General features: G+C 37.2%; 2 protein-coding genes across 5 annotated transcripts in view; one reads left to right on the top strand and one right to left on the bottom strand.

Annotated features, from left to right (window-relative positions):
• Positions 1-23: 23 nt before the first annotated feature.
• On the bottom strand, positions 24-25,634 carry LOC133651898 (calcium/calmodulin-dependent protein kinase type 1D-like). 3 transcript variants are annotated; one of them, XM_062050118.1, is made up of 12 exons: positions 25,487-25,634; positions 16,854-16,962; positions 13,415-13,540; positions 12,834-12,908; positions 11,279-11,417; positions 11,064-11,187; positions 10,014-10,089; positions 7,333-7,445; positions 1,604-1,682; positions 1,425-1,512; positions 921-1,234; positions 24-806 (listed from the first exon to the last, which is right to left on the bottom strand). In XM_062050118.1, exons 1-12 carry the CDS (start codon positions 25,581-25,583, stop codon positions 743-745), a joined length of 1,404 nt encoding a protein of 467 aa, XP_061906102.1. In that variant the 5' UTR covers positions 25,584-25,634; the 3' UTR covers positions 24-742. The 3 variants fall into 3 exon arrangements, with proteins under 3 accessions (XP_061906102.1, XP_061906121.1, XP_061906110.1); XM_062050137.1 differs by lacking the exon at positions 25,487-25,634 and adding an exon at positions 22,880-23,091; XM_062050126.1 differs by lacking the exon at positions 25,487-25,634 and adding an exon at positions 19,670-19,772.
• The window catches only part of usp48 (ubiquitin specific peptidase 48), a 33,978-nt gene continuing 29,407 nt past the window's right edge, over positions 22,271-26,841 (top strand). Inside the window, exons 1-2 of one of the 2 annotated variants that reach the window (XM_062050097.1) lie at positions 22,271-23,135; positions 23,524-23,644. In XM_062050097.1, coding sequence (XP_061906081.1) covers positions 23,002-23,135; positions 23,524-23,644 — 255 coding nt within the window. In that variant the 5' untranslated portion in view covers positions 22,271-23,001. The remainder of the gene's footprint in view (positions 23,136-23,523; positions 23,645-26,841) is intronic. The other variant, XM_062050106.1, reaches the window with a different exon arrangement.

The following is a 26,841-nucleotide window of genomic DNA, read 5'->3' as shown; positions in this document are numbered from 1 at the left end:
AAAATGATGCAAAATTACACGTGTTTGGTTGACTGCATCTTTATTCAGTTTGTGGCACTTTTCATTCAATTCGCTTACTCATCAAGAGCAAGTCACATCAATACACAGAATTACAAAACGGCAAACACTACTTATTTTTACCAGGTAATAGTGCTCTCGTCAATCTTAAATGACTCTTATCACTTCAAAGAATATTTTAGTAGCTTTAATTTTTCAATATTAATTGATGAACTAATTTACAGTGTACATTAAAAATGCAGATCCAGTCAATGAGGACATGTAGAATACAAAGTTATGTTGTTGACATTTAACCAGGTGAAGCTCATGAGCTTTGTCAAACTAACAAGCAACATTACTTAGTGTCTGAATCATAGCATCTGCATACAAGCTGTATCTCAATTGTCTTTTGTATAAATATGTGTGTTACACTTGTGTGCTTCACTTAGTATTTTGAGTACATAAGTGTGATACATTATGAACACCACTTCAGAGAAAGTTCGCTGTTGTGTAGAGGGATTTCAGCCATTCCGATATAACTGTTGTTCTTGAGAAAATGAGACATGCTGATCAGCAGACACGTGTATGACGTGTTCAAACCAAAGGATGCTATTTTGTCATGTCAATTGAATACAATGTTGCTTAGTATTTCAGCAGCAATTCTTCAAAAATGTTTGTTTTGAAGACAGACAAAGGAGAGTCGAGTCTTTACTTTTGTGAAATCATCTTCCGGTTAGCTGAATAATCACATGATGGAGCACACACCAGATTGAAGGGGCCCGTCCTTCCTCCGAGCCACTGCATCCATACTGCAACACAACAGGGTTCATCTTTAGACAGGAACATGCTGTAATGTGATAACAACACAACAGGGTTTTATCTTTAGTGCTAACAGCGTCAAGGATCACGGCATTATGTATGACCTTTTGGAGGACATGAAAGAGACGTCGTTCTCCGAGTCCTGCGAGGGGACTTCTCTCGGTTCCGCGAGCACGTAGTCACGTTCACTATGATGGCTTCTGAGCGGTGGGCAAAGACTTTTGCTGGACTCAGCGCTGCAAGTGACGTGGAAGGGATTGCCGTTGGGATCGAGGGGGTGATCCGTTTCATGGTTTCCCAGGTCAGCCTGAGAGGAGGTCTGTAAAATGATGTGGGGCAGTGAGAGCGATGCAGAAGACGTGTGGGACACCTGCAGCTTTTTCATGTGCTGGATGGCCGCGCTTGCATTGAAGGCTTGCTGTTGAAAAGGCACACAGAAATATGTTAAAGAATTGGTATTTGTTTTGTATGCCTTTTGTCAAACAATGCTGGTAGCAGCACAAGAAACGCATCATTACACTTAAACAATCTGCACAATTAATGTGCTCAGCCTGAGTTATACAGTTAGTCTAACGTATTTTGGAGATCAAACTATCAGTGCTACTAACCTTCCATTTCGATTTGGCAAAGTTTCGTTCCATTTGCTCACAGACGGAGTGATAAATGTCTTTGTCTTTAGCTGTTTTTTCAGCAATCCTGCAATAAGGTCAGTGATTTGTTGGTTGTGTTGAAATACACAATGTCTTCAGAAGGGCAGATGTTTGTTAATGTTTGATAAAACACTCACCAAGGGTGTTGCAGGGCCTGTTCAGTGCTGAAGCGCTTTGTGGGATTTTTCTCCATCATATTCCTGATGAAATCTATTGCTGTGAGGACATAGAAGTTATACAACATGCATGACTTCACTCATGGTTTCAAACTTTGTGTGTTCCCTGTAACCAGCGTTGTTTTTTTAACTGACCTATTTTGTTTCGTTACTCTGTTACTTGTTCCGTTACTTTGTTACTCCGTCTATTTGTGCTACAAAACGTGGGCATTGGCTTCATTTAGAGTATTAAGACTTTGTTGTATTTTATCTCAATGTCACAGCTTCAAAATAGGAAATAGGCAGGGATGTTCCCATCAGGGTTTATGCTGCCGATTCTGATACTGATCATCCGTGAATCAGATCGGCCAACACTGAGATCATTATTCATGTGTTCGTTACGTCTCGTCTCGATTACTGTAACGTATTATTTTCGGGCCTCCCTATGTTTAGCATTAAAAGATTACAGCTGGGACAAAATGCGGCTGCTAGACTTTAGACTTTTGCCAAGAACAAGAAAGTTTGCTCATATTACGCCTATACTGGCTATACTTCCTTTGCACTTAAGATGCGACTTTAAGGTTTTACTACTTAAGTATAAAATACTAAACGGTATAGCTCCATCCTATCTTGCTGATTGTATTGTACCATATTTCCCGGCAAGAAATCTGTGTTCAAAGAACTCCGGCTTATAAGTGATTCCCAGAGCCCAAAAAAAGTCTGAGGGCTATAGAGCGTTTTCTATTCGGGCTCCAGTACTCTGGAATGCCCTCCCGGTAACAGTTCGAGATGCTACCTCAGTAGAAGCATTTAAGTCCCATGATGTTATTACATGATCACTCTTTTGAATACAAAAATACTTCTGACAACTACGTTATTGCTAAAACAATGAACCTCTATTTACAGCAAGTGATAAACAGTCCATTGTTTTTGGCTTCAACACCAACACGATTGTGACTGGCTGTAAGGCACCGACTAGTGGTCAGTATCAGGAAAGGCAAGCGGAAGTTCCAGAAAAATCCTATGACAGGTTCAAATCGCTCTACAGGCAGACAAGTCATGCACAGCAGAAGTCACGTGTAAAAAGACAGCCAATAGAGGGTTCCTGCTTCACACACATCTAAATAGGCACACACATTTTTTTTTTTACACAAGCTGATCGAAGAACTACGGACAGACATATATTTTTTACACACAGACAAATCATAATATGGACAGACAACTTAAAACCTGCACACGTGGATCTGATTACACACACAAAGATTGATATACAGACAACAGGCATGTGAATTGGATTGCACGCGTTATTTTGCTCCAAAAATACTTTTGTACATTCTGTATTACTTACAAAAGCAGAAGAGAATTAGAAAGTATCCAGTAACAAATGTGTCCACATCATTTAACTTACCGTACTGCATCATGAGCTTAACTTTATGAATTATTGTGGCCACTAGGTGTCACTAAAAAACAAAATACCACTCCACTTCCTCTGAAAGACAGCATAAGTCCATTCCATACAGTTAGTAATGGATACATGGATTATACTTGTACAGCGCTTTTCTACCTTTCAGGTACTTAAAGCGCTTTGACACTATTTCCACATTCACTTACCGATGACGCAGCATCAGGAGCAAGTGGGGATTCAGTATCTTGCCCATGGTTACTTCAACATGGACTGAGGCTCAAACCCACAACCCACGACCAACAAGCTGGGGGCCAACCACTCTACCACCTGAGCCATGCTGCTCCAACTTAATAGTAAATATGTTACCATTTTTCTGTTTGACTAATTTCACTTGATCAAATCTTTTCTAACATTCCACAATACAAAATAATAAACATATGTATGATTCCATATTGTATCGGATCAATGTTAGCATTGGCCAATGCGCACAGCTCCAATATTGGCATTGTATCGGAAGTGAAAATCAGTACACCCCTGAAAAATACTGTAGTTACTGTTTTTCTTCTTTCTTCTTTGAGCAAAATGTGTATTTTCCACACAAGCAAAGTTCTGGTGATTTCCATCATAAATGCAGCTATGACAGCAACAATTACACTTCCATCCTGAACTTGAAGCGTAATGTCACTAAACACTGGGCACACACAAAAATTCAACCTTGGACACAATTGAAAATACGTGCAGACTGACAAATGTTTCTGAGGAGATGTCTTCTGAAGGTTTTGCAAGATCAAAAAGTCTACATGATTCCACTGCAGCTTTGTTGATTCAACTAGCGTTGTCCCGATATCATTATTTTGGTACCGGTACCAAAATTATTTTGATACTTTGATACTTTTCTAAATAAAGGGGACCACAAAAATTGCTATTGGCTTTGTTTTAACAAAAAGTCTTACAGTACATTAAACATGTGTTTCTTATTGCAAGTTTGCCTTAAATAAAATAGTGAGCATACAAGACAACTTGTCTTTTATTAGTAAGTAAGCAAACAAAGGCTCCTAATTAGTCTGCTGACATATGCAGTAACATATTGTGTCATTTATATTCTATTATTTTGTCTAAATTATTAAGGACAAGTGGTAGAAAACGTATTATTAATCTACTTGTTCATTTACTGTTAACATCTGCTTACTTTCTCTTTTAACATGTTCTATCTACACTTGTGTTAAAATGTAATAATCACTTATTCTTCTGTTGTTTGATACTTTACATTAGTTTTGGATGATACCACAAATTTGGGTATCAATCCAATACCAAGTCGTTACAGAATCATACATTGCTCATATTCAAAGTCCTCATGTGTCCAGGGACATATTTCCTGAGTTTATAAACATAATATCATTTTTTTTTTTTAAACAAAGAAGATGTTGTGATGCCCAAAAATATCGACATAATCATAGTAGTAGCGACTAGATACGCTCCTGTACATGGTATCACTACAGTGGATGTTAGGTGTAGATCCACCAATGGTGTTTGTTTACATTTTGACGCCGGTGAGCTACGGTGTGTAGTGAAGCATGTTTAGCTATTCCTCGTCCTGCAGGGATGATACTTGTAAGAAACTTACTTTATTTGTCGCCGTGGAGACAAGGATTAGTGATTTAGAAGTAGCTAAAATACTGCCGACTGCGAATGGACGTTCGCCGCTAGCTAGCTAGCCATGTCTTAAAGCACCTCTTTCGGTGGGTGTTTCAGTGTTAAAACTTCACCTTTATTGTTAGTTTTTTAAGCCAAAATGCGTCCATTCTCCCTTTTCTGTCTACACACTGTGTCTGCTTGTAAGTACTCCGTGATTGTGCGCTGCCGAACATGCTCGTCTGCTCATAAACCAGCAATGACACGACGTGACGACGACAGGGGTGCGGGGGGGTCGTGGCCCGGTACTTTTCAGAGGCGGTATAGTACCGAATATGATTAATTAGTATCGTGGTACTATACTAATACCGGTATACCGTACAACCCTAGATTCAACAAATTCAAAGTTGTATTTCTTTGCCATCCCTAATTCAAGACCATTTCAAATGTTTTGTACATTTCCATTAGTGAAGAGGGGCAGCACGGTGGAAGAGGGGTTAGTGCGTCTGCCTCACAATACGAAGGTCCTGGGTTCGATCCTGCGCTCGGGATCTTTCTGTGTGGAGTTTGCATGTTCTCCCCGTGACTGCGTGGGTTCCCTCCGGGTACTCCGGCTTCCTCCCACTTCCAAAGACATGCACCTGGGCAGGGGCGTCACTAGCTTTTAAGGACAGGGGGGGCTTAGCCCCCAGGAGATGCACAGGATGCGAGCGAACGTAGCGCACGAGCACGAAACTTCACAAACGGCTAACAAAGACTTAGAAATTATTCATTGTTATTATTATTTCAGTGGGTTTAATTTTAATCTGTGTTCAGTACAACAACAAACATGGGTTTGCACAGTGACATTTTGTTTACAGCATCAACAAGAAACAATTACTTGCATGATCCTTCAAGATACACTGAAACACAATGAAAGTCATGGCATTAGCCTCTATGTTATTCATTCACAACATAGAGGCTAATGCCACCACTTTCGCTCACAATACAATAGTTGTTGGTTCTCAAATATTTTGAAGTTGCACAGATTACATTTTGGGCACATATGTGACTAAAATGGTTGTAAATTCAAGCCCTGGAAATATTACTTAATTACTTGAATTAAAGTAATATCTGGATCGGGATAATTTGGCTTGTATATAATATATGTATATATATAAATGATAAATGGGTTATACTTGTATAGCGCTTTTCTACCTTCAAGGTACTCAAAGCGCTTTGACAGTATTTCCACATTCACCCATTCACACACACATTCACACACTGATGGCGGGAGCTGCCATGTAAGGCGCTAACCAGCAGCCATCAGGAGCAAGGGTGAAATGTCTTGCCCAAGGACACAACAGACGTGACTAGGAAGGTAGAAGGTGGGGATTGAACCCCAGTAACCAGCAACACTCCGATTGCTGGCACAGCCACTCTACCAACTTCGCCATACCGTCCCCCTATATATATTATGGCAAGCCGTTAGGGAAATTAAATATATATGGAAGTCTGAATAGAAATTAGAAACTTTTATATATACTGTAAATAAGAAAGACTGTAAATAAGAAAGTCCGTCTGCTGATCTGAAAAAGAGCCAAAGCTGTCAAAGAGCTGAGGGACCATCTTCAAAGTGCAATGCTGAAACAAATAATGCAAACAATAAAATGTAACTTCCAGGGCTTGAGATTAACGCAGTCCTGTCGTCCCGGGGACGGTGAAAAAAATGCACGGGACGAAATTAAATGCTCCCCGGGACGATGGCTTTTAACCATTTTTTTTCTTTTTCTTTTCATGTATTTATTCATTTTACATTTTACATTAAATGTCTTGGTTTTTCCACCCTCTGAAAATCCTATGAAATGTTTAGCAAGCCATCCTATAATAATACAACAGCTATTAATGTAACAATACAATAAAACAAATATATTTAATGATGTTTTTTTTTTTATTTTAACAATAGGCTAATGTATATTACTTTATATAGATTCTACAAGAAACACAAAACTTAAAAACTAAATTATTTACAATTGCAGACACAAGGTTCTTGTTCTGCAGTGCTGTGTGCTAATGTGCTTCGTACACTTGCTGGACCGCAAGCAAGGTCGCAGAGAAAATGCGGACTGGATTTTGAGTGATGTGGGCATTTTCTATATGAACAAGTGGAATGGATTGGATACCGACGCACTAAAGGGACTCTCTACCTTACGCTATGAAGTGAGGGGAAACTGAGTGAATAATGACAAGTTGTATGATTATTTATTTAAACTCATATTCGGGCCACTTTATAATGAATATGTCGGCATGTATTTGTAAAAAAATAAATAAAATAAAAAAATATATAATTTTTTATTTTATTTATTTTTTGAACACCAAATTATTTAGGGTGGCTTAAGAACATTTTAGGGGGGCGTGATCCCCCCTAAAATAGGCCTAACAACGTCAATGCACCTGGGGATAGGTTGATTGGCAACACTAAATTGGCCCTAGTGTGTGAATGTGAGTGTGAATGTTGTCTGTCTATCTGTGTTGGCCCTGCGATGAGGTGGCGACTTGTCCGCGGTGTACACCGCCTTCCGCCCGATTGTAGCTGAGATAAGCTCCAGCACCCCCCGCAACCCCAAAAGGAATAAGCGGTAGAAAATGGATGGATGGGCATTAGTGAAGATGTTTCTTGTCAATATTTTCCTACCTGACTCTGAGATCTCGTCCCAAAAAGGAGAGTGAAAGGCATAGTCGGCTCTCATGATCTTTGAAAACAGACGAGTCTCGTTTTCCTCAAAGAATGGAGGGTAGCCACACAATCTGAAACGCAGAGTCAACAAGTTAACGAACTGTCCACCACACCACTGTGGTGTCCCCAACATAGTGTGGATGTTTTAAGTACTTTTGAGTCAACAGTCAAGTCCAGGTTTTTTCTATAGCACCAGTCACAACAGCAGGAGCAGGTCAACATGCACGCTCCTTAAAAAAAAGTAACTCAACACCACATGAGCTAGCACTTTGTGACAAAGGCAAGGACATGCAAGGCTTTAAGAGGCGGTCAGGGGATATAGAGGGACAGAAGGTAGCAAGAAAAATCACGATATAGGGGTTAAGTGATTGGGCTAGGGAAAAAGTTGTCTCAGTAGTACTTTTATAACAGCAACCATGTTGTGGGAGCGCCAACAGTACACCAAACAGTATCAGTAAACCTGATATTAGTACAAGAAAATCGAGATGAACTAATCAGTCCCTCCAGGATTTCACAATTGCTTTTAAACCTAAATCAATTACCACAGATTATGAGCAGCCTCGCAACTTAGTCCAAAGCTTGCAACTTCCACACACATTTTGGCCAATCGCGGCATTTTAAATTTCTCTCTCCAAGTGGCACTCAAACGTGCACGTCAACTGTCTGAATGTGTAACAATATATCAACTACAGTATTTATTTATCATACGGTACAATTGGGACTTAGCGCAGACCTACTTCCTGTTCCTGTCAACAGTGTTAAGCCTTCTGGGTAGTGTAGTATATAAACATTTACTTACTAGGTTTCATATATGTATCTAACATGTATTAATCCAGAGTAAGACGAATAAGAACTAATTTTCATTTGCAATGCCGACCTATGAAAGAGGCAGCATTTACATTTTAGAGATGTTGAAGTGTGATGATAATCTCTCATCCTCTCTGATTTGCCAACAAACATTAGCCATATTGATCGCTCTACACAATTCCCTTATGCTCTTAAGGTGTTGGGGGGGAAATGTGTTAGAACATAAATGAATGTTTAAGATGTTAAGATGTAAAACATACATGTTCATTATCAAAAGCGCTATTTCTATTGGTATTTGTTAGGGCTGTGAATCTTTGGGTGTCACACGATTCGATTCAATATCGATTTTTGGGGTCACGATTCGATTCAAAATTGATTTTTTTTCCAATTCAACACGATTCTCGATTCAAAAACGATTTTTTCGCGATTCAAAACGATTCTCTATTCATTAAATACATAGGATTTCAGCAGGATCTACCCCAGTCTGCTGACATGCAAGCAGAGTAGTATATTTTTGTAAAAAGCTTTTATAATTTTAAAGGACAATGTTTTATCAACTGATTGCAATAATGTAAATTTGTTTTAACTATTAAATGAACCAAAAATATGACGTATTTTACTTTGTGAAAATATTGGACACAGTGTGTTGTCAAGCTTATGAGATGGGATGCAAGTGTAAGACACTGTGACACTATTTATTTTTTTAATTTTTTAGATATGTCTAATGATAATGGCAATGAGGGATTTTTAATCACTGCTATGTTGAAATTGTAACTAGTATTGATACTGTTGTTGATAATATTTATTTTTGTTTCACTACTTTTGGTTTGTTCTGTGTCGTGTTTGTGTCTCCTCTCAATTGCTCTGTTTATTGCAGTTCTGAGTGTTGCTGGATCGGGTTTGGTTTTGGAATTGGATTGCATTGTATGGTATTGCTGTGTATTGTTTTGTTGGATTGATTAATTTAAAAAAAAAAAAAAAATTTTTATTTATTTTTTAATATAAAAAAAATCGATTTTTTAAAAATGAAAATCGATTCTGAATCGCACAACGTGAGAATCGTGATTTGAATTCAAATCGATTTTTTCCCACACCCCTAGTATTTGTATTGCTCCATTGGTAGTGTAATAATGCTCATTGTCATTTCTGTATTATTATTTATTTCGCTAACTGCTTCTTTGCTATCACTTTTACCATCATATTTGTACATATCGTATTTGCTGATGTTGCTCTATTGTTGTTGTCGTTGTTGTGTTTGCTGTTGTTGTTTTTGTCTCTCTGTCTAATCCCCCTCTTGTCCCCACAATTCCCCCCTCTGTCTTCCTTTTTTTCTCTTTCTATCCCCTCCTGCTTTGGTCCGGCTGCACCAAATGATAATATAAATACATTTAATAAAGTCAAATACAAATAAGGCAACAAGAGAAGTATATTTTGTAAAGTAAATCTGGACAGCCGATATGGGCATCAACATCAACTATATGATTTGCCTGAGAAGCTGGACAGGACAAAAAAAAGAAAAAAAAGATGTAAAACATACATGGAGAATGTCTGCAACTTGTGGACGACAGAGCAGACAGTGGACAATAAGGAAGCTTTTGGTGCTGTTTCTATGTGTAATTATGATTTTTTTGTTTTGTTGAGTATGTGCTTTTACTGCTATCTCGTGTCTACTTTTAAGTCTGTTAAGTACTGTCCCAGAATGTGAGAATTGTTTAAGAACACGTAAAAGAGTAAGCCAACTTTTGGACAATTGAGCAATCAGTTGCTGGACTAATCTCCAAAAACACAGATCTCTAAATCAGTGGTTTGTTAAAGATAAGAAAGGAACTTACAGAATATAAGTAATAACTCCAATGGACCAACAATCCACTGTTTTGTTGTAGGGTTTTTGGGCAAGAACCTCTGGAGCTGCGGGAAAGAAGAGTATATAGTCATGCATTAAAATCTGAAATCTGCATGAAACAATTGAATTTTAAATTGTTTTCGTTAAGGATGGAACGGTTTATGAAAAAAATCTAAACCGTTCGTTTAACCTGACACGGTTCGGAGCACATGGGTTCTGATCAGATCATTTGGTACTAATCAGTTTAGAGCTTGTATAGGTGTAGTTCTGATCATATGTGTGCACATTATGAGGCTAAATAGCGGCAAATTATTTCCACACTAACCGGACCTACTGATAAACGTGGAATTTCACAAAAATCTATATAACTGTGACTAAATTATGTGTTCGTGGCCACTCATTCGTCCCCAAAACTCTCACCCGCCCCCTCCCGAACTAAACAATGTCTAAACAGCCACTTGACACACTGAGTCTGCAAACAAACTACGAGGCTAATGCCAGGACAACACATCTCATCTGCTTGTGTTGTTGTGGACGACACCACAGATGACTGTGCAAACTAAATTTACCGGGTAGGTATAAAAAAAAGTAGCTTACATAAGCACGTTGTCCTTAAAGCACTTATTGGTACTTTTGTGATACAAAATTATTATGCTTTGACTTACAATTGTGGGCAAAATTGTCCAATGATGTATTGCACCAATACATGTACGGATTATTGCATTTAATTCAAGGGGCAGAGCTTTTGGAGACATTTTTAAGTTTTATTTGACAAGATATTTTTGTAAGAACCACAACTAATAAATGGTAATGGTGGATTACTGGATAAATGGTAATAACGATAGTCTCTGGCTGGTGTTAAAAAGAACAACAATGTAAACAGAACCAAAAACCGTGTCACAAAACCCTAATTGAGATCGGATTTTGAGAACCGTTCCACCTCTAATCACTGCACAAAGGCACAATACAGTATGTCTTTTGTGTTAAAAGGAGGCGGACTAGCAAGTACCTCTATTATTATTTGTGTGTTTTGACTAACCAACATATCCGGGTGTCCCACAAGCTGTGGACATCACACCATGCTCTAGGGTTTTAGACAAGCCAAAATCGCTGACCATGATCTTGGCGTTCTCGTCTGTGCTGTAGTACAGCAGGTTCTCCGGCTGCTCAGCAAGTACCAAAAGAAAGATCAATAAGTGCGAGGAAAACTTGTTGTCATTTTTTCTCCGGAAAGGAAGTGTTGCATATTTGTACCTTCAGGTCGCGGTGCACAATACTGTTGTCGTGCAGGTAGCTGACGGCCTCCAGTACCTGTTTGATCACTGTGCTGGCGTCCTTCTCAGTGAAAACACCTTTATCTAGAATGCGATCAAAAAGCTCCCCGCCTGACACGCTGCAGACATGTCAAGAGTGTCATTGTTAGTATTTCAGTTCCTACCCTACTAGGTGCTGTAAGTAAAAATTAAATCACACTTTTCTAGCTGATACTGTATTTTAAATATTTAACATTTCTGACATTTAGCAAATGTTCTTCACATTTGCGCTATAAATTAAATGGTGAACGTTAAATTTAAATATAAATAGTGAATCTAAATATTAATTGTTAAAATATAAATGGTAAATCTAAAGTCCACAGGGCGATTTTGATTTAACATTTCTATTTAAAAAAGAGAGAGATTAGATTTTACATTTAGATTTGTATCTATATTTATATTTAATATTTATGGTAGGTTTAAGATTTAGAATTAGAGTTAACATTTAGATTTAGAGTCAACATTTAGATTATACATTTGTATTTAGATTCAAGATTTAGATTCAGAGTTAAGATTTAGATTTAGATTCAACATTTTGATTTTACATTTACATTTAACATTTAGATTTTACATTTAGATGTAGATTTTACATTTAGATGTAGATTTTACATTTAGATGTAGATTTTACAATTTTTTAAATTTCAATATTTATATTTAACATTTACATTAACATATTTAGGTGTAATATTTAAGGTAGGTTTAAGATTTAGAGTTAACAAGTAGATTTAGATTAATTATTTAGATTTTACATTTGTATTTAGATTCAACATTTAGATTTAGAGTTAATATTTAGATTTAGATTCAACATTTAGATTTAAAATTTGTATTAAGATTTAACATTTAGATTTAGAGTTAAGATTTAGATTTTGATTCAACATTTGTATTTTACATTTATTTTTAACATTAAGATTTTACATTTAAATTTAGATTTAAATATTTATATTTAACATTTAGATTAACATTCAGATGTAACATTTTGATTTACATTTAACATTTAAATGTATATTCAACATTTAGATTTTACATTCATATACATACATATACACACACACACACACACACACACACACACACACACACACACACACACACATATATATATATATATATATATATATATATATATATATATATATATATATATATGTATATATATATATATATATGTGTGTGTGTGTGTATATATATATATATATGTGTGTGTGTATATATATATATATATATATATATATATATATATATATATATGTATATATATACACATAACATTCATATTTAACATTTTAATTTAACTTTAATAATCTAGATCTAACATTTCGATTCACCAGTTAATTTCTACCTCAAATGCGAAGAAAATGGCCTAAATGTGAGAAAAGTTGTTGAATGTTGAAAATATATTTGCCAGAAAAGTGTGATTGTGATTTTTACATTACCAAATGTTACATTACATACGGCACGACAAAAAAAAAAACGACAAAGAATAATAGTCCACTTACAGTTCCATCACCAGGTAAAAGTGTGTCCGACTTTCGTAAAAATCCTCCAGTCCTACCACATTGTCGTGTTTAATCCTGAAACCATCAGCGAGTTATTGACATTTACAATATCTTCTTTGACACATTTTTTGAGTCACAAAGCTGATATGTGCTCAAATTTAGTTCTACTACATTGTCTGAGTGCTTTGCTCAATATGTTCCGAGATTTTACCCCAAATATTTATATGCAGTTAAATCTGAAGTGTTTTGAGGGCATAAAAATGTTTTTGTTTGAAAATATAGCATTTACGATTAAAGGAATACAATGTTTGTGTGCTTGCTATAAGCAGCATTATGTATTATAAAGAAAAAGTATGATCAGAACTGTCCTTTTTGTCATGTGCTTGGTAAAGAAAGTATAATTATTTCTCACATCCGCACACAATAATTCAGACAGCAGACACCAATAAAAATACGCTCATGAATGTGGTAAATTGAAGTCTTACAGATTGGGATTTATACACGAAATATTAAATAAATACATATAAATAAACAAATGATTTAGGGGCAGATATGCAAATATGTATGTGCGTGTGCTTTACCTCTTCAGCACATTGATTTCATTTTCCAGGTTGCTGTGAACGAGGTGCTTTTTCTTCAGGCATTTCAGAGCAAACAATGTCCCAGTTTTCTTCTCTCTCACCATGAACACCTCAGAAAAAGACCCCCTATGCCAAACAGAAAGGAAAGTGTATAAATAGTATTTCACTACAGCATAGCACATGTGCTACAACGTCCAAGCATTCACACAGCATCTTTGTAGAGTTTTTATTTAGCATAAAATGACAAGCTACAATGTTCCTTTATTTTTAAATGGTCAGGAAATATCATTATGAGTGATTATCTTAAAAATTGTCAACAGATGATGACAATGTAATGATATTACCGACAGGAAGGTAGTTAATGTCATAGATCTTTGGTGTTTATGTCTTTGTTCTATTTCAAATACGTATTTCACTCTATCTAATACAAATTAATGTATTACTTTCACTTTATCTTCTTTCTGTATTTTTTGTTGTTGATATTCTGTCTCTCGCTGTCCAAATATTATATGTTTCAAAAATGTGGTCATTTTGTAAGGGTGTAAATTTACAAGATTTTCAGGTTAAATACTTTTATATAACCATGTGGTAATGTACAGTGTACTCTATAACAGTGGTCCCCAACCTTTTTGTAGCTAGGGACCGGTCAACGCTTGAAAATTTGTCCCACGGACCGGGGGGGAGGTGTTTTTTTTTGTTTTTTTTCATAAAGAAATATAATCATGTGTGCTTACGGACAGTACCCCTGCAGTTGATATATAATGTATATCTTGTGTTTTTTATGTTGATTTAACTAAAAAAAAAAAAATTTTTTTTTTTTTTAATTTCTTGCGCAGCCCGGTGGTTGGGGACCCCTGCTCTATAATGTTGTCAACATTATAGAGTACACTGTACATTCAAACATGAATATATTTCTTCTTAATCCTATAATGAAGTAGTGCAGGATGTTCCCACATTGCTCTATTCTGACGTCAGTGATCAGAGACACACACACACACACCTCTATTCACCCCAGTCCATGAGTACTTTAAAGCAGATTTGAGCCTGCAAGTCAGTGATGGGGTAATAGGCTTATCAATCCTTCAGCAAGTATTTGTAGCAGCTCAGTCTGTTGCACTTCATTGTAAAGAGGTCAACTTAGTCTGACAAAGTACATATTCTTACATCTACAAGGTGCAAAATTATACAGCATTGTTACTTATCATGTATTAGCCTTAATTGCACTCATTAATTTGGTAATATAATATTTACAATTGTACACTTTAATAAGTGAAAAGTTTGAGTCACAAAGGCAAAATAATAATATTATTACACACTTAGTTGGAGCTTGCAAGAGATTACGCAGACAGTATAAAAGTTGCATTGATAATGCATGCTGGTCTGTATAAAAAGTGTATAATACAGTGTATAATAGTGTATAATATGTGCCAATATTGATATTGTACGCTGACAGGAAGGTATTGAAAAGATTAAAATATATGTCATGTACAATATGAGAAAGGTGTTGAAGGTATTAAAATATGTGCAGATAACTATGCTGACAGTATATTATTGAAGGCATTAAAATATGTGGCAATATTGATCAGGTATAATGGGAGGAAAGTGTTGAAGGTAATAAAATATTGCCAATATTGATGAAGTATGCTGGCAGGTAGCCAATGAAGGCATTAAACTACGTGTCAATTTTAAACAAGTACACTTGCAGCAGAGCATTGAAGAATAAAGTATGCTGGCAGGAAAGCTTTGGAGGCATTAAAACATGTGCCAATGTTGACAACGCTTTCTTCACTGGCAAGAAAGCGTTGAAGTCATTAAAACATGTTGATATTGATAAAGTACACTGGCAGAAAGGTGTTGAAGTCATTAAAACATGCCGATATTGATAAAGTACACTGGCAGAAAGGTGTTGAAGTCATTAAAACATGCCGATATTGATAAATTACACTGGCAGAAAGGTGTTGAAGTCATTAAAACATGCCGATATAGATAAATTACACTGCCAGGAAGGTGTTGAAGTCATTAAAACATGCCGATATTGATAAATTACACTGGCAGAAAGGTGTTGAAGTCATTAAAACATGCCGATATAGATAAATTACACTGCCAGGAAGGTGTTGAAGTCATTAAAACATGCCGATAATGATAAAGTACACTGGCAGAAAGGTGTTGAAGTCATTAAAACATGCCGATAATGATAAAGTACACTGGCAGAAAGGTGTTGAAGTCATTCAAACATGCCGATATTGATAAATTACACTGACAGGAAGGTGTTGAAGTCATTAAAACATGCCGATATTGATAAAGTGCAATGACAGGAAGGTGTTGAAGGCTTACAAGTATGTGCCAATATTGATAAAGTATGCTGGCAGGAAGGCATTGAAAAGGCATTAAAATATGTACCAATATTCAAAAAATGCTCTGGCAGGAATGTGTTGAAGGCATTAAAGTATGTGCCAATTTGTGCCAATTTGATAAAGTGTTCCAATAACTCTTATTTTTTTATGATAGAGTGATTGGAGCACATACTTGTTGGTCACAAAAAACATTCATGAAGTTTGGTTCTTTTGTGAATTTATTATGGGTCTACTGAAAATGTGACCAAATCTGCAGGGTCAAAAGTTTACATACAGCAATGTTAATATTTGGTTACATGTCCCTTGGCAAGTTTCACTGCAATAAGGCACTTTTGGTAGCCATCCACAAGCTTCTGGCAAGCTTTTGGTTGAATTTTTGACCACTCTTGACAAAATTGGTGCAGTTCAGCTAAATTTGTTGGTTTTCTGACATGGACTTGTTTCTTCAGCATTGTCCACACGTTTAAGTCAGGACTTTGGGAAGGCCATTCTAAAACCTTAATTCTAGCCTGATTTAGCTATTCCTTTACCACTTTTGACGTGTGTTTGGGGTCATTGTCCTGTTGGAACACCCAACTGCACCCAAGACCCAATTTCCGGGCTGATGTTTTTAGGTTGTCCTGAAGAATTTGGCGGTAATCATCCTTTTTCATTGTCCCATTTACTCTCTGTAAAGCACCAGTTCCATTGGCAGCAAAACAGTCCCAGAGCATAATACTACCACCACCATGCTTGACGGTAGGTTTGGTGTTCCTGGGATTAAAGGCCTCCCCTTTTCTCCTCCAAACATATTGCTGGGTATTGTGGCCAAACAGCTACATTTTAGTTTCATCTGACATGATAAGACCTTCTGGAGGAAAGTTCTGTGGTCAGATGAAACAAAAATTGAGCTGTTTGGCCACAATACGCAGCAACATATTAGGAACACCATACCGACCATCAAGCGTGGTGGTGGTAGTATCTAAGTCTAAGTGTTCCAACCAAAAATTGTATCCATCCATCCATTTTCTACCGCTTGTCCCTCATTCAATAAAATTATCAATAATTTAATAGTTACATAAATCAAGTCTCCTTTTTGTACTTACGATCCCATCTTGCCTATGAATTCAAACACATCCTTGATGTTATTTATGGGTTTCTTCCAAGTGCAGACAATCTCCTTCCGCCCCATGGCTCTGACGTTACCGTAGACTCCTGAAACACATATGGCATACATTTGAATTTGAATCCTTCTTATTTTAGGAAGGGAGTGTTTATGTATTTGCTTGAATATTTTGAATTATTTTGGTTGCTCTTTTTGTAGTGATTGTTGGGTGCTTGTACAAATGTTTCCCCATGCATCCACACAACCATTCTGCTATTAATGGTGCTCATAGCAATAAACACTAAAGAGCATGGAGTGAGATTGTTTGTTTATTCATTATTTACATATAAAAATGTGTTTTAATGATCACCATTTAGCCCTGTTTGTGTTTACAAAATATTAGTTTGGTTTTATTTAAGTTACGTGGGGGTGGCCCTGCGATGAGGTGGCGACTTGTCCAGGGTGTACCCCGCCTTCTGCCCGATTGTAGCTGAGATAGGCTCCAGAGCCCCCCGCGACCCCGAAGGGAATAAGCGGTAGAAAATGGATGGATGGATGGATTCAATATCAGCAAAAACTAAATTATATGGGCTTGCATGTAAAATTTGATATGATATCTGATACAAGCAGTCCTGCAGCATGTTTACTTGTGCAAAGCTGGACAGCCAGTTGACATCTAATGTCCTCCAACGAGCACATAGGATTGGTCTTTTCTTGTATTTTAAACTAGTCATATAGAAAAGGTAAACATGGTCGGCTATAGGCTACTTGGAGCTACCAGTTACACAACAGATAAGCACACAATACATAGCAAGTGTTGTTCACTAAACATAAACAATATCGCAGTCTAAAACAGCACATTTGTCAATATACTGTAAACCAGTATAAAATAATTATAGTTGCATATTACTTACACATACAAAGGCTCCAAGGCAGAAAGAAGCATGTTAGAAAGTATCCAGTAACAAACGTGTCCGCATACTAAAATCCATCCATCCATCCATTTTCTACCGCTTGTCCCTTTTATACAGTATCATTAGCTTAACTTCATGAATTATTGTGACCACGAGGTGCTACCAAAGAAAATTACAACTCTATTTCAGTATAAAAATAGCATAAGTTGATTTCTAGACAGTTAACAATAAATAGGTTAGTGTTTTTGATACCTATCATTGTTGTCTGTTTGACTAATTTTACTTGATGAAATATTTTCTAACATTTCACACTATAAAATAACAAAGGTATGTATGATTTGTATGGATATCGTATTGGCCAATACTCATGGCTTTAATATCGGTATCGTTTCTGAATTGAAAAAGTTGTATATCAGGAAACCCCTGATTTAAGTTCAGTTGTTTTTCAATTTGTTAATTTCACAGGGATTGTTTTCATTAGATCCTGAAAGCTAACATTAAAACGTTTGTACATAAATTAAACAAGTTTTAAAATACACATAATTATATGTGCGTTTATTGAGCCACAGCATTGTTTTTGGTGTGTATTTTTCCGTTCATTGTAACATGATACATCAAAATAACATTCATTCCAGGTAATGTAAAAGACTTCATCGATATTGAAAAATAAATACAAAAAAAAAGTTTTGAAATACACACGTTTTATATGTACGTTTATTGAGTCACAGCACTGCTTATGGTGTGTATTTTTTTCATTCATTGTAACATGATACATCATAATGGCTGGAAAAGGAAGGCATTAAAGTTTATGCCAATATTGATAAAATTTGCCGGCATACTAACACCAATGTAGTGATTTAAAAAGAAAGATACTCTATTGTAACATCTAACTGAAGAATCTAATAGAAGTTACTGTCTATACTTCCAGCATATGTATAAAACCTCAGAATACTGACTTGATGATTAGATAAATAATCTTAAGAAAATGCAAATATTAACAGTGTACAAATGGAGTCTTCATTGGCCCTCAAAAGCCATTTTCGTTACATAAACGCTTGCATGTCGGTGTCTGAGGTCAGTCAGTCCCAGCTGGGCAAAGCGTCTTTCTATCAGTTGCACAACACTTAAAAACACGGAGGATTAAAGCGGTAAATAAAGCTAACGACATATCCTCCGACCTCTCCATCCCACACTGTCTGACGGATTAACTCTTGATTCCATGACAACACAAACTGGGTCGCTTTTTAATCCTGGCCTTAAAAAGTGACTGTACTCTGGAAAACCAAAATGATTCATTTAAATGGTTTATCCTATTAATATATTCAACAAAGATTCAATATTTATCAATTTATTCATCTTCTTTCAAAAAAATACTCATACTATCTGGGATTATATTGGGAATAGTGTATTTAATTTCTCTAAACTATATTCTTTCATTACTATACATATTTTTCTGAATTTCAAATTAGTCTTTGATTTCTGTTGGGACGTGTTTTGTAAAATATAATAACTGTAAGGACAAATAAAGTTCTAAAATAAAGTACAACTATTTTACAATGTTATCCAAAAATGTATTTTGTTATTAGTTTGCAGAATTCTGAGCAGGTCGATGTCCAAATATGCGTACAAAAATCATTCAAAATTAGTTAAGAATTGTATTCTCCTGATTGATTGATTGATTGATTGATTGAGACTTTTATTAGTAGGTTGCACAGTGAAGTACATATTCCGTACAATTGACCACTAAATGGTAACACTCGAATAAGCTTTTCAACTTGTTTAAGTCGGGGTCCACTTAAATTGATTCATAATACCTCATCCTCATATTTGTAGAAACAATAGCATAATGATTAGTTGAACAAGTCAACAAATTGATTGTTAGTGAAAAGTAAGTAAGTTTTACCTTGTGGAGCGGTGCAGAAAGGGTTGCGTTGACCTGGACGTACCTGAAGCCTGTCTAAAGCAGGTGGACTTTACAGCAAGTCAAAAAGGGGCGTGGCTTAGTCCATTCATTTTCGCAGGGACATGTTGCGTTCAAAACAATTCGAACCTCGGACAGTTCGTTCTCCTCCACACATTTAAAAACGATGTATTTTTTATTTTTTATAGGAGTTCATAAAGCCAATTGATAATCGTTTTAATTTAATTATGAGTCCCTTTTTAATCTTTAACTGTGTGCCAGAAAATAATTATTATATGTATGTATTATTATATTTATAAGTGTAGTGGGTGGAAAATGAAGGCATTAAAGATTGTGCAAATATTGATAAAATATGCCGGCATACTAACACCAATGTAGTGATTTAAAAAGAAAAATACTCTATTGTAACATCTAACTGAAGAATCTAATAGAAGTTACAGTCTATACTTACGGCAAATGTATAACGCCTCGGAATACTGACTTGATTAGATAAATAATCTTCTTTTTAGATATAACGTATCTAATAAACACTTTATAGTTATTTTGAAAATGTAATTTTGTTTATAGATTATATGCAATCTGTTGTTCCATCCATCCATCCATCTTCTTCCGCTTATCCGAGGTCGGGTCGCGGGGGCAGCAGCCTAAGCAGGGAAGCCCAGACTTCCCTCTCCCCAGCCACTTCGTCCAGCTACTCCCGGGGGATCCCGAGGCGTTCCCAGGCCAGCCGTTGTTGTGTTCCCTAATTTGAGTGTACATAAATGAAGGTGTGTGTGGCTGAGCCCGACCTGTACATAATCTGGACTGAACCTGGTTTTAAGAACCCTTTAAACAATCTAATTTCATTGACAACCTGGTCTGGTGAAGATAATGTCCTTCATTTAAAAAAAGGAATAAATAAATAAATAATATTTTCTTGAACAAAAAGGAAATTAAAATAAAATAAAAACAGTTACATAGAACTAGTAATTAATGGAAATGAGTACAATTAACTGTTAAAGGTTAGTACCATTAGTGGACCAGCAGCACACACAATCATGTGTGTTTCACGGACTGTGTCCCTTGTCTGTATTGATATATATTGTAGGAACCAGAAAATAAATAACAAAAGGAAACAACTAGAGATGTCCGATAATATCGGTCTGCCGATATTATCGGCCGATAAATGCTTTAAAATGTAATATCGGAAATTATCGGTATCTGTTTTTTTTTATTATCGTATCTGTAATTTTATTTTATTTTATTAAATCAACATAAAAAACACAAGATACACTTACAATTAGTGCACTAACCCAAAAAACTTTCCTCCCCCATTTACACTCATTCACACTCATTCACACAGAAGGGTTGTTTCTTTCTGTTATTAATATTCTGGTTCCTACATTATATATCAATATATATCAATACAGTCTGCAAGGGATACAGTCCGTAAGCACACATGATTGTGCGTGCTGCTGGTCCACTAATAGTACTAACCTTTAACAGTTAATTTTACTCATTTTCATTAATTACTAGTTTCTATGTAACTGTTTTTATATTGTTTTACTTTATTTTTTATTCAAGAAAATGTTTTTAATTTATTTATCTTATTAATTTTCTTAAAAAGGACCTTATCTTCACCATACCTGGTTGTCCAAATTAGGCATAATATATATATTATGCCTAATTTGGACAACCAGGTGTATTAACCATGTGTTAATTCCACGACTGTATATATCGGTATTGGTTGATATCTGTATCGGTAATTAAGAGTTTGACAATATCGGAATATCGGATATTGGCAAAAAGCCATTATCGGACATCCCTAGAAACAACTCTTTTGTGAATGAGCGTTAATGAGTGAGAATGGGTGTAAATGGGGGAGGGAAGGTTTTTGGGATGGTGCACTAAATGAAAGTGTATATCTTCTGTTTTTTATGTTGATTTAATAAAAAATAAATACATAAATAAATACTTTGTTTTCTGTGGACCATAATTAATAATTGAAAGTGGGACTGGTTGCTTTAGATGGATGGGACATATCGCTGCCAAGATTGTAAAAGTGTGAACATATATTGTTGTGAATGAAACACAACTTTTCAGAATTCAGACATAATGTCTATTTAATGTCTATTTTCTGCTGGATTGACTCTCTATTTTATGCTGCTGCTGTCACATATACTGTACAGTATATGTGACAGCAGCATACTGTACATGGTCATTGGTATATATTGTACATATGTTATAGACATAATATAATATATCTGTATATATAATATACTGTACACATATTATGTATATATTCGTATATATGTTAGATTTTTTTTATCGCTATATCAGTCTATGTATACCTGCATTGTCCTTTCCATCATTGTAACTTCGAGCTACTGTGTTGAACAATTTCCCTTGTGGATCATTAAAGTTTGTCTAAGTCTAAGTCTAAGTTGGTAGAGTGGCTGTGCCAGCAATCGGAGTGTTGCTGGTTACTGGGGTTTAATCCCCACCTTCTACCATCCTAGTCACGTCCGTTGTGTCCTTGCTCACCCTTTGCCTCTGATGGCTGCTGGTTAGCGCCTTGCATGGCAGCTCCCGCCATCAGTGTGTGAATGTGTGTGTGAATGGGTAAATGTGGAAATACTGTCAAAGCGCTTTGAGTACCGTGAAGGTAGAAAAGCGCTATACAAGTATAACCCATTTATCATTTATTTATTTAAGTCATAATAAAAAGACCAGAGGCGCTTCCTCTAGCCGTGACGTCACTTACTGACGTCATGTGGATTTTAAAACAAGCAGCATTGTATAGCCATACATAGAGAAATGGGCGTTAAATCTAAAATTAACGTCAATAAAGTGTAAAAGCACACGAAATAATTTGTAAAGCGAGGTTCGATATTACTTGGCGATATTTTGATAAATTAGTTAGCTTTACATAGCAATACATACATGCTACAACGCTGGTCGTACAGAGCCATGCTACGTGTTAGCATGCTAGCTAGCCAACAGTGGAAGCAGGGCACTTCGCACTTTTGATGCTATCCCGGCAAATATGTCGTCGCTGTTAATTGTGTCAGTGCGGTGTTTTGAGACAGTACAATGCCACTAGTGTACTGTATATAATTGTTCTGCCGTCTTTACTGGCTTAGTTAGATAGCGCCACGCAGCTAACGCTGGTAGGTTGCTTTGACAGTGATCGCCGTGAAAGCGGGCAATGACCTGCTAGGATGCAGTTAGCTTCTGTTAGCTGGCGGGTTTAGCACGTCTTCATTCTCATGACAGAGCACTTTTGTCCCTCGGCGCCCGTCCACGCTTTCGGTTAACGTTACGTTTTAGGGACAATGGCGCCCCGCTTGCAGTTGGAGAAAGCGGCTTGGCGTTGGGTGGAAAGTGTAAGACCAGAAGAAATCAGCCAGGAGCACATCGAGCTAGCATACCGCATCAGTCTTCCGGCCTGCAAGAGAGGAACCTGCAGGTACTAACATTTTGTTTGTGGCGGAAAAAAAAATAGCAGTAGTCGTTTTGAGTCTCGCATGGATGTGTGCTTGTACAACAACAGCTTGTTTTAGTTTTTGCATTCTTTCCAATCGTCGTAGTGGGGGATATGTCACGCTGTAATGCGACATTTCATCAAATGACATCAATAAACATCACTTCGGCCTGTTTAAGAATAATGCACAAGTATCGCATATTGTTGACGTGTTACTCTGTTCCTTGTGGATTATCAACTTGGAAACGTATTTTCGATTATGTGCCATATATTTACATGTTAGCTACTACTGTTTCATTGTTGGGTGTGTATTCATGCTGTGACTTGTCATGTTGTGTAAAATGTGGTTTGTACTCATGCTGTAACTTTTCAGGAGGAACTGCAAAGGAAATCCCAACTGTCTTGTTGGTATTGGTGAACAGGCGTGGCTTGGAGACATTGATGAAAATGCTTTCCACAATATCGATGATCCAAATTCAGAGCGTAGGGATAAGGTACTTTTGTCACCACTTTAATTCCTTTTACTTGATCCTGAAGGGAAATCAAACATACAGTAGCGCATAGGGTTGCACGATATAGGTGACATCCATCCATCCATTCATTTTTTACCGCTTGTCCCTTTTGGGGTCGCGGGGGTGCTGGAGCCTATCCCAGCTGCATTCGGGCGGAAGGCGGGGTACACCCTGGACAAGTTGCCACCTCATCACAGGGCCAAGACAGATAGACAGACAACATTCACACTCACATTCACACACTAGGGCAAATTTAGTGTTGCCAATCAGCCTATCCCCAGGTGCATGTCTTTGGAGGTGGGAGGAAGCTGTTGTACCCAGAGCGAACCCACGCAGTCGCGGGGAGAACATGCAAACTCCACACACAAAGATCCTGAGCCCGGGATTGAACTCAGGACCTTCGTATTGTGAGGCACATGCACTAACACATGTACCACCGTGCTGCCCTAGGTGACATACAATATAAATTATATATTTTTGGCTGGCGATATGTTCTCCCCGTGACTGCGTGGGTTCCCTCCGGGTACTCCGGCTTCCTCCCACCTCCAAAGACATGCACCTGGGGATAGGTTGATTGGCAACACTAAAATTGGCCCTAGTGTGTGAATGTGAGTGTGAATATTGTTTGTCTATCTGTGTTGGCCCTGTGATGAGGTGGCGACTTGTCCAGGGTGTACCCCGCCTCCCGCCCGATTGTAGCTGAGATAGGCTCCAGCGCCCTCCGCGACCCCGAAGGGAATAAGCGGTAGAAAATGGATGGATGGATGGATGGCTGGCGATAAAGCCTTTGTTACTATCATCATATTATGATAACCAATCAAATCTCATTTATATAACGTGTTTTTCGGACTATAAGGGTGCGACTTATAGTTAGGAGCGACTTATGTGTGAAATAATTAACACATTACCGTAAAATATCAAATAATATTATTTAGCTCATTCACATAAGAGACTAGACCAGTGGTTCCTCACCTGGGTTCGATCGAACCCTAGGGGTTCGGTGAGTCAGCCTCGGGGGTTCGACGGAGGTCAAGAAACACACGACTTATCGTGTAAATACAAACTTCTCCCTATCGGCTTTATGGATACGGCAACAGCAGAAGTCAGACTGATTTGCATGTGTGTCATTTGTTGTGAGTTCATGCACTGTGTTGGATTTGGTCTTTGAACAAGGTGATGTTGATGCACGGTTCATTTTGTGCACCAGTAAAAATACATAACTTTGTCTTGAATTTGATAAAAAAACATTTTATTTTCCACTAAAGAAGGGTTCTGTGAATGCGCATATGAAGCTGGTGGGGTTCGGTATCTCTAACAAGGTTAAGAACCACTGGACTAGACGTATAAGATTTCATCGGATTTAGCAATTAGGAGTGACAGATTGTTTGGTAAACGTATAGCATGTTCTATATGTTATAGTTATTTGAATGACTCTTACCATAATATGTTACGTTAGCATACCAGGCACGTTCTCAGTTGGTTATTTATGCGTCATATAACGTACACTTATTCAGCCTGTTGTTCACTATTCTTTATTTATTTTAAATTGCCTTTCAAATGTCTATTCTTGGTGTTGGGTTTTATCAAATACATTTCCCCCAAAATGCGACTTATACTCCAGTGCGACTTATGTGTTGTTTTCCTTCTTTATTATGCATTTTCGGCCGGTGCGATTTATACTCTGGAGCGACATATACTCAGAAAAATAAGGTAGTCCTAAATCACGAGTGTCTCAAAGGGCTGCACAAGCCACAACGACATCCTCGGCTCAGATTCCACATCAGGGGAAGAAAAAACTCAACCCAATGGGATACAATGACAAACCTTGGAGGGGACTGCAGATGTGGGGACCCCCACCCCTGGGCGACCGGTGCAATGGATGTCGAGTGGATCTAGTTAATAGTGTGAGAGTCCAGTCCATAGTGGGGCCAGCAGGGGATTATCTTGAGTGGAGACAATTCAGCAGCGCATAGATGTCCCCAACTGATGCACAGATGAGTGGTCCACCCCGGGTTCTGACTTTGAACAGCTAGCGGATCATCTGTGGTCAACTAATAACCTCTCCACGCAGAAGAAGGGGGGAAGAGCAGAAAAGAGACAGCAGATCAACTGGCCAAAAAGCGGGCTCTATTTAAAGGCTACTGTACACAAATTAGTTTTAAGATGGGACTTAAATGCTTCTACTGAGCATCTCTAACTGTTACTGGTGGGCATTCCAGAGTACTGGAGCCCGAATAGAAAAATGCATGTTGATAACACATTCTAGCTGTGTCCCGCATATTTGACAGCAGCAAGTGAACGATATAGGCAATGTAGCGTCCTCGCTAGTAAAATTGCCAACTATTAATCACCTCTACGGCAGAAAATTAAGTACGTTTCAAAAGTAGCATTATCATTGGAGGACAAGAAATAGCTAAACATTCAATATTACTTACGGTGTGTAGTGTATGAATCAGAATCAGCTTTATTGTCATTACGCAGGGTAACGAGATTGAGGCCATTCCATACAGTGCGATGTGTGCATGCAAGAAAACTGTGTAAATATATAAAAATATATATTTTTTTAAAATATATATATATGGTGTAGGAGCATACACTTAGCAATGCTAACTGCTAAACTAGAGCTCTTGAACGTACAAGCATGTGCAATGTCCGCAAAAACCCGAGTTCTTAAACATTAATTTTGGCATCAAAATATCACTTGCGCGTTTTTTTAATGAAATACCCAAAAAATAATCTCTAAACAAAATGCGTTGAATGATCGCCTCAGCTGCAGGTACTCGCCGTACTGAATTGCAGGGAGACGATCAGGTGCGCCGAGACAAGCTCGTTCGTTAGCATAGTTAGCTTATGAGACGTCGACTGCATTTGCTTTCCGAGCCACGATTTTGACGGCTCTCTACTTTGCTGCTTGTCATATTTAGATGATTACAATTCAGACACTGTTAGTTCCGAACCAGTTGTAGTTTTAAAGCATTTATTAGTAGCCAGCGAGAAGGTATATTTTTGACGTTACGGATGATAGAAAGAGGTCACAACACCGGACGTATATTACTCAAGGGGGAGTGGCTATAGGATAGAGTTGCCAAATGGGAAACGTTTTCTAAGCTCTTTGCATGCATGTTATAGAATTTTAAATTATATTTTCAATTATAATGATGTTATTAAATTATTTACTA

The sequence above is a fragment of the Entelurus aequoreus genome, linkage group LG01 (assembly GCF_033978785.1).
Source record: "Entelurus aequoreus isolate RoL-2023_Sb linkage group LG01, RoL_Eaeq_v1.1, whole genome shotgun sequence".
NCBI classification, from domain to species: Eukaryota; Metazoa; Chordata; class Actinopteri; order Syngnathiformes; family Syngnathidae; genus Entelurus; species Entelurus aequoreus.
Note: the sequence above shows the minus strand (reverse complement) of the source record. Positions and strands in the feature narration are given on the sequence as shown.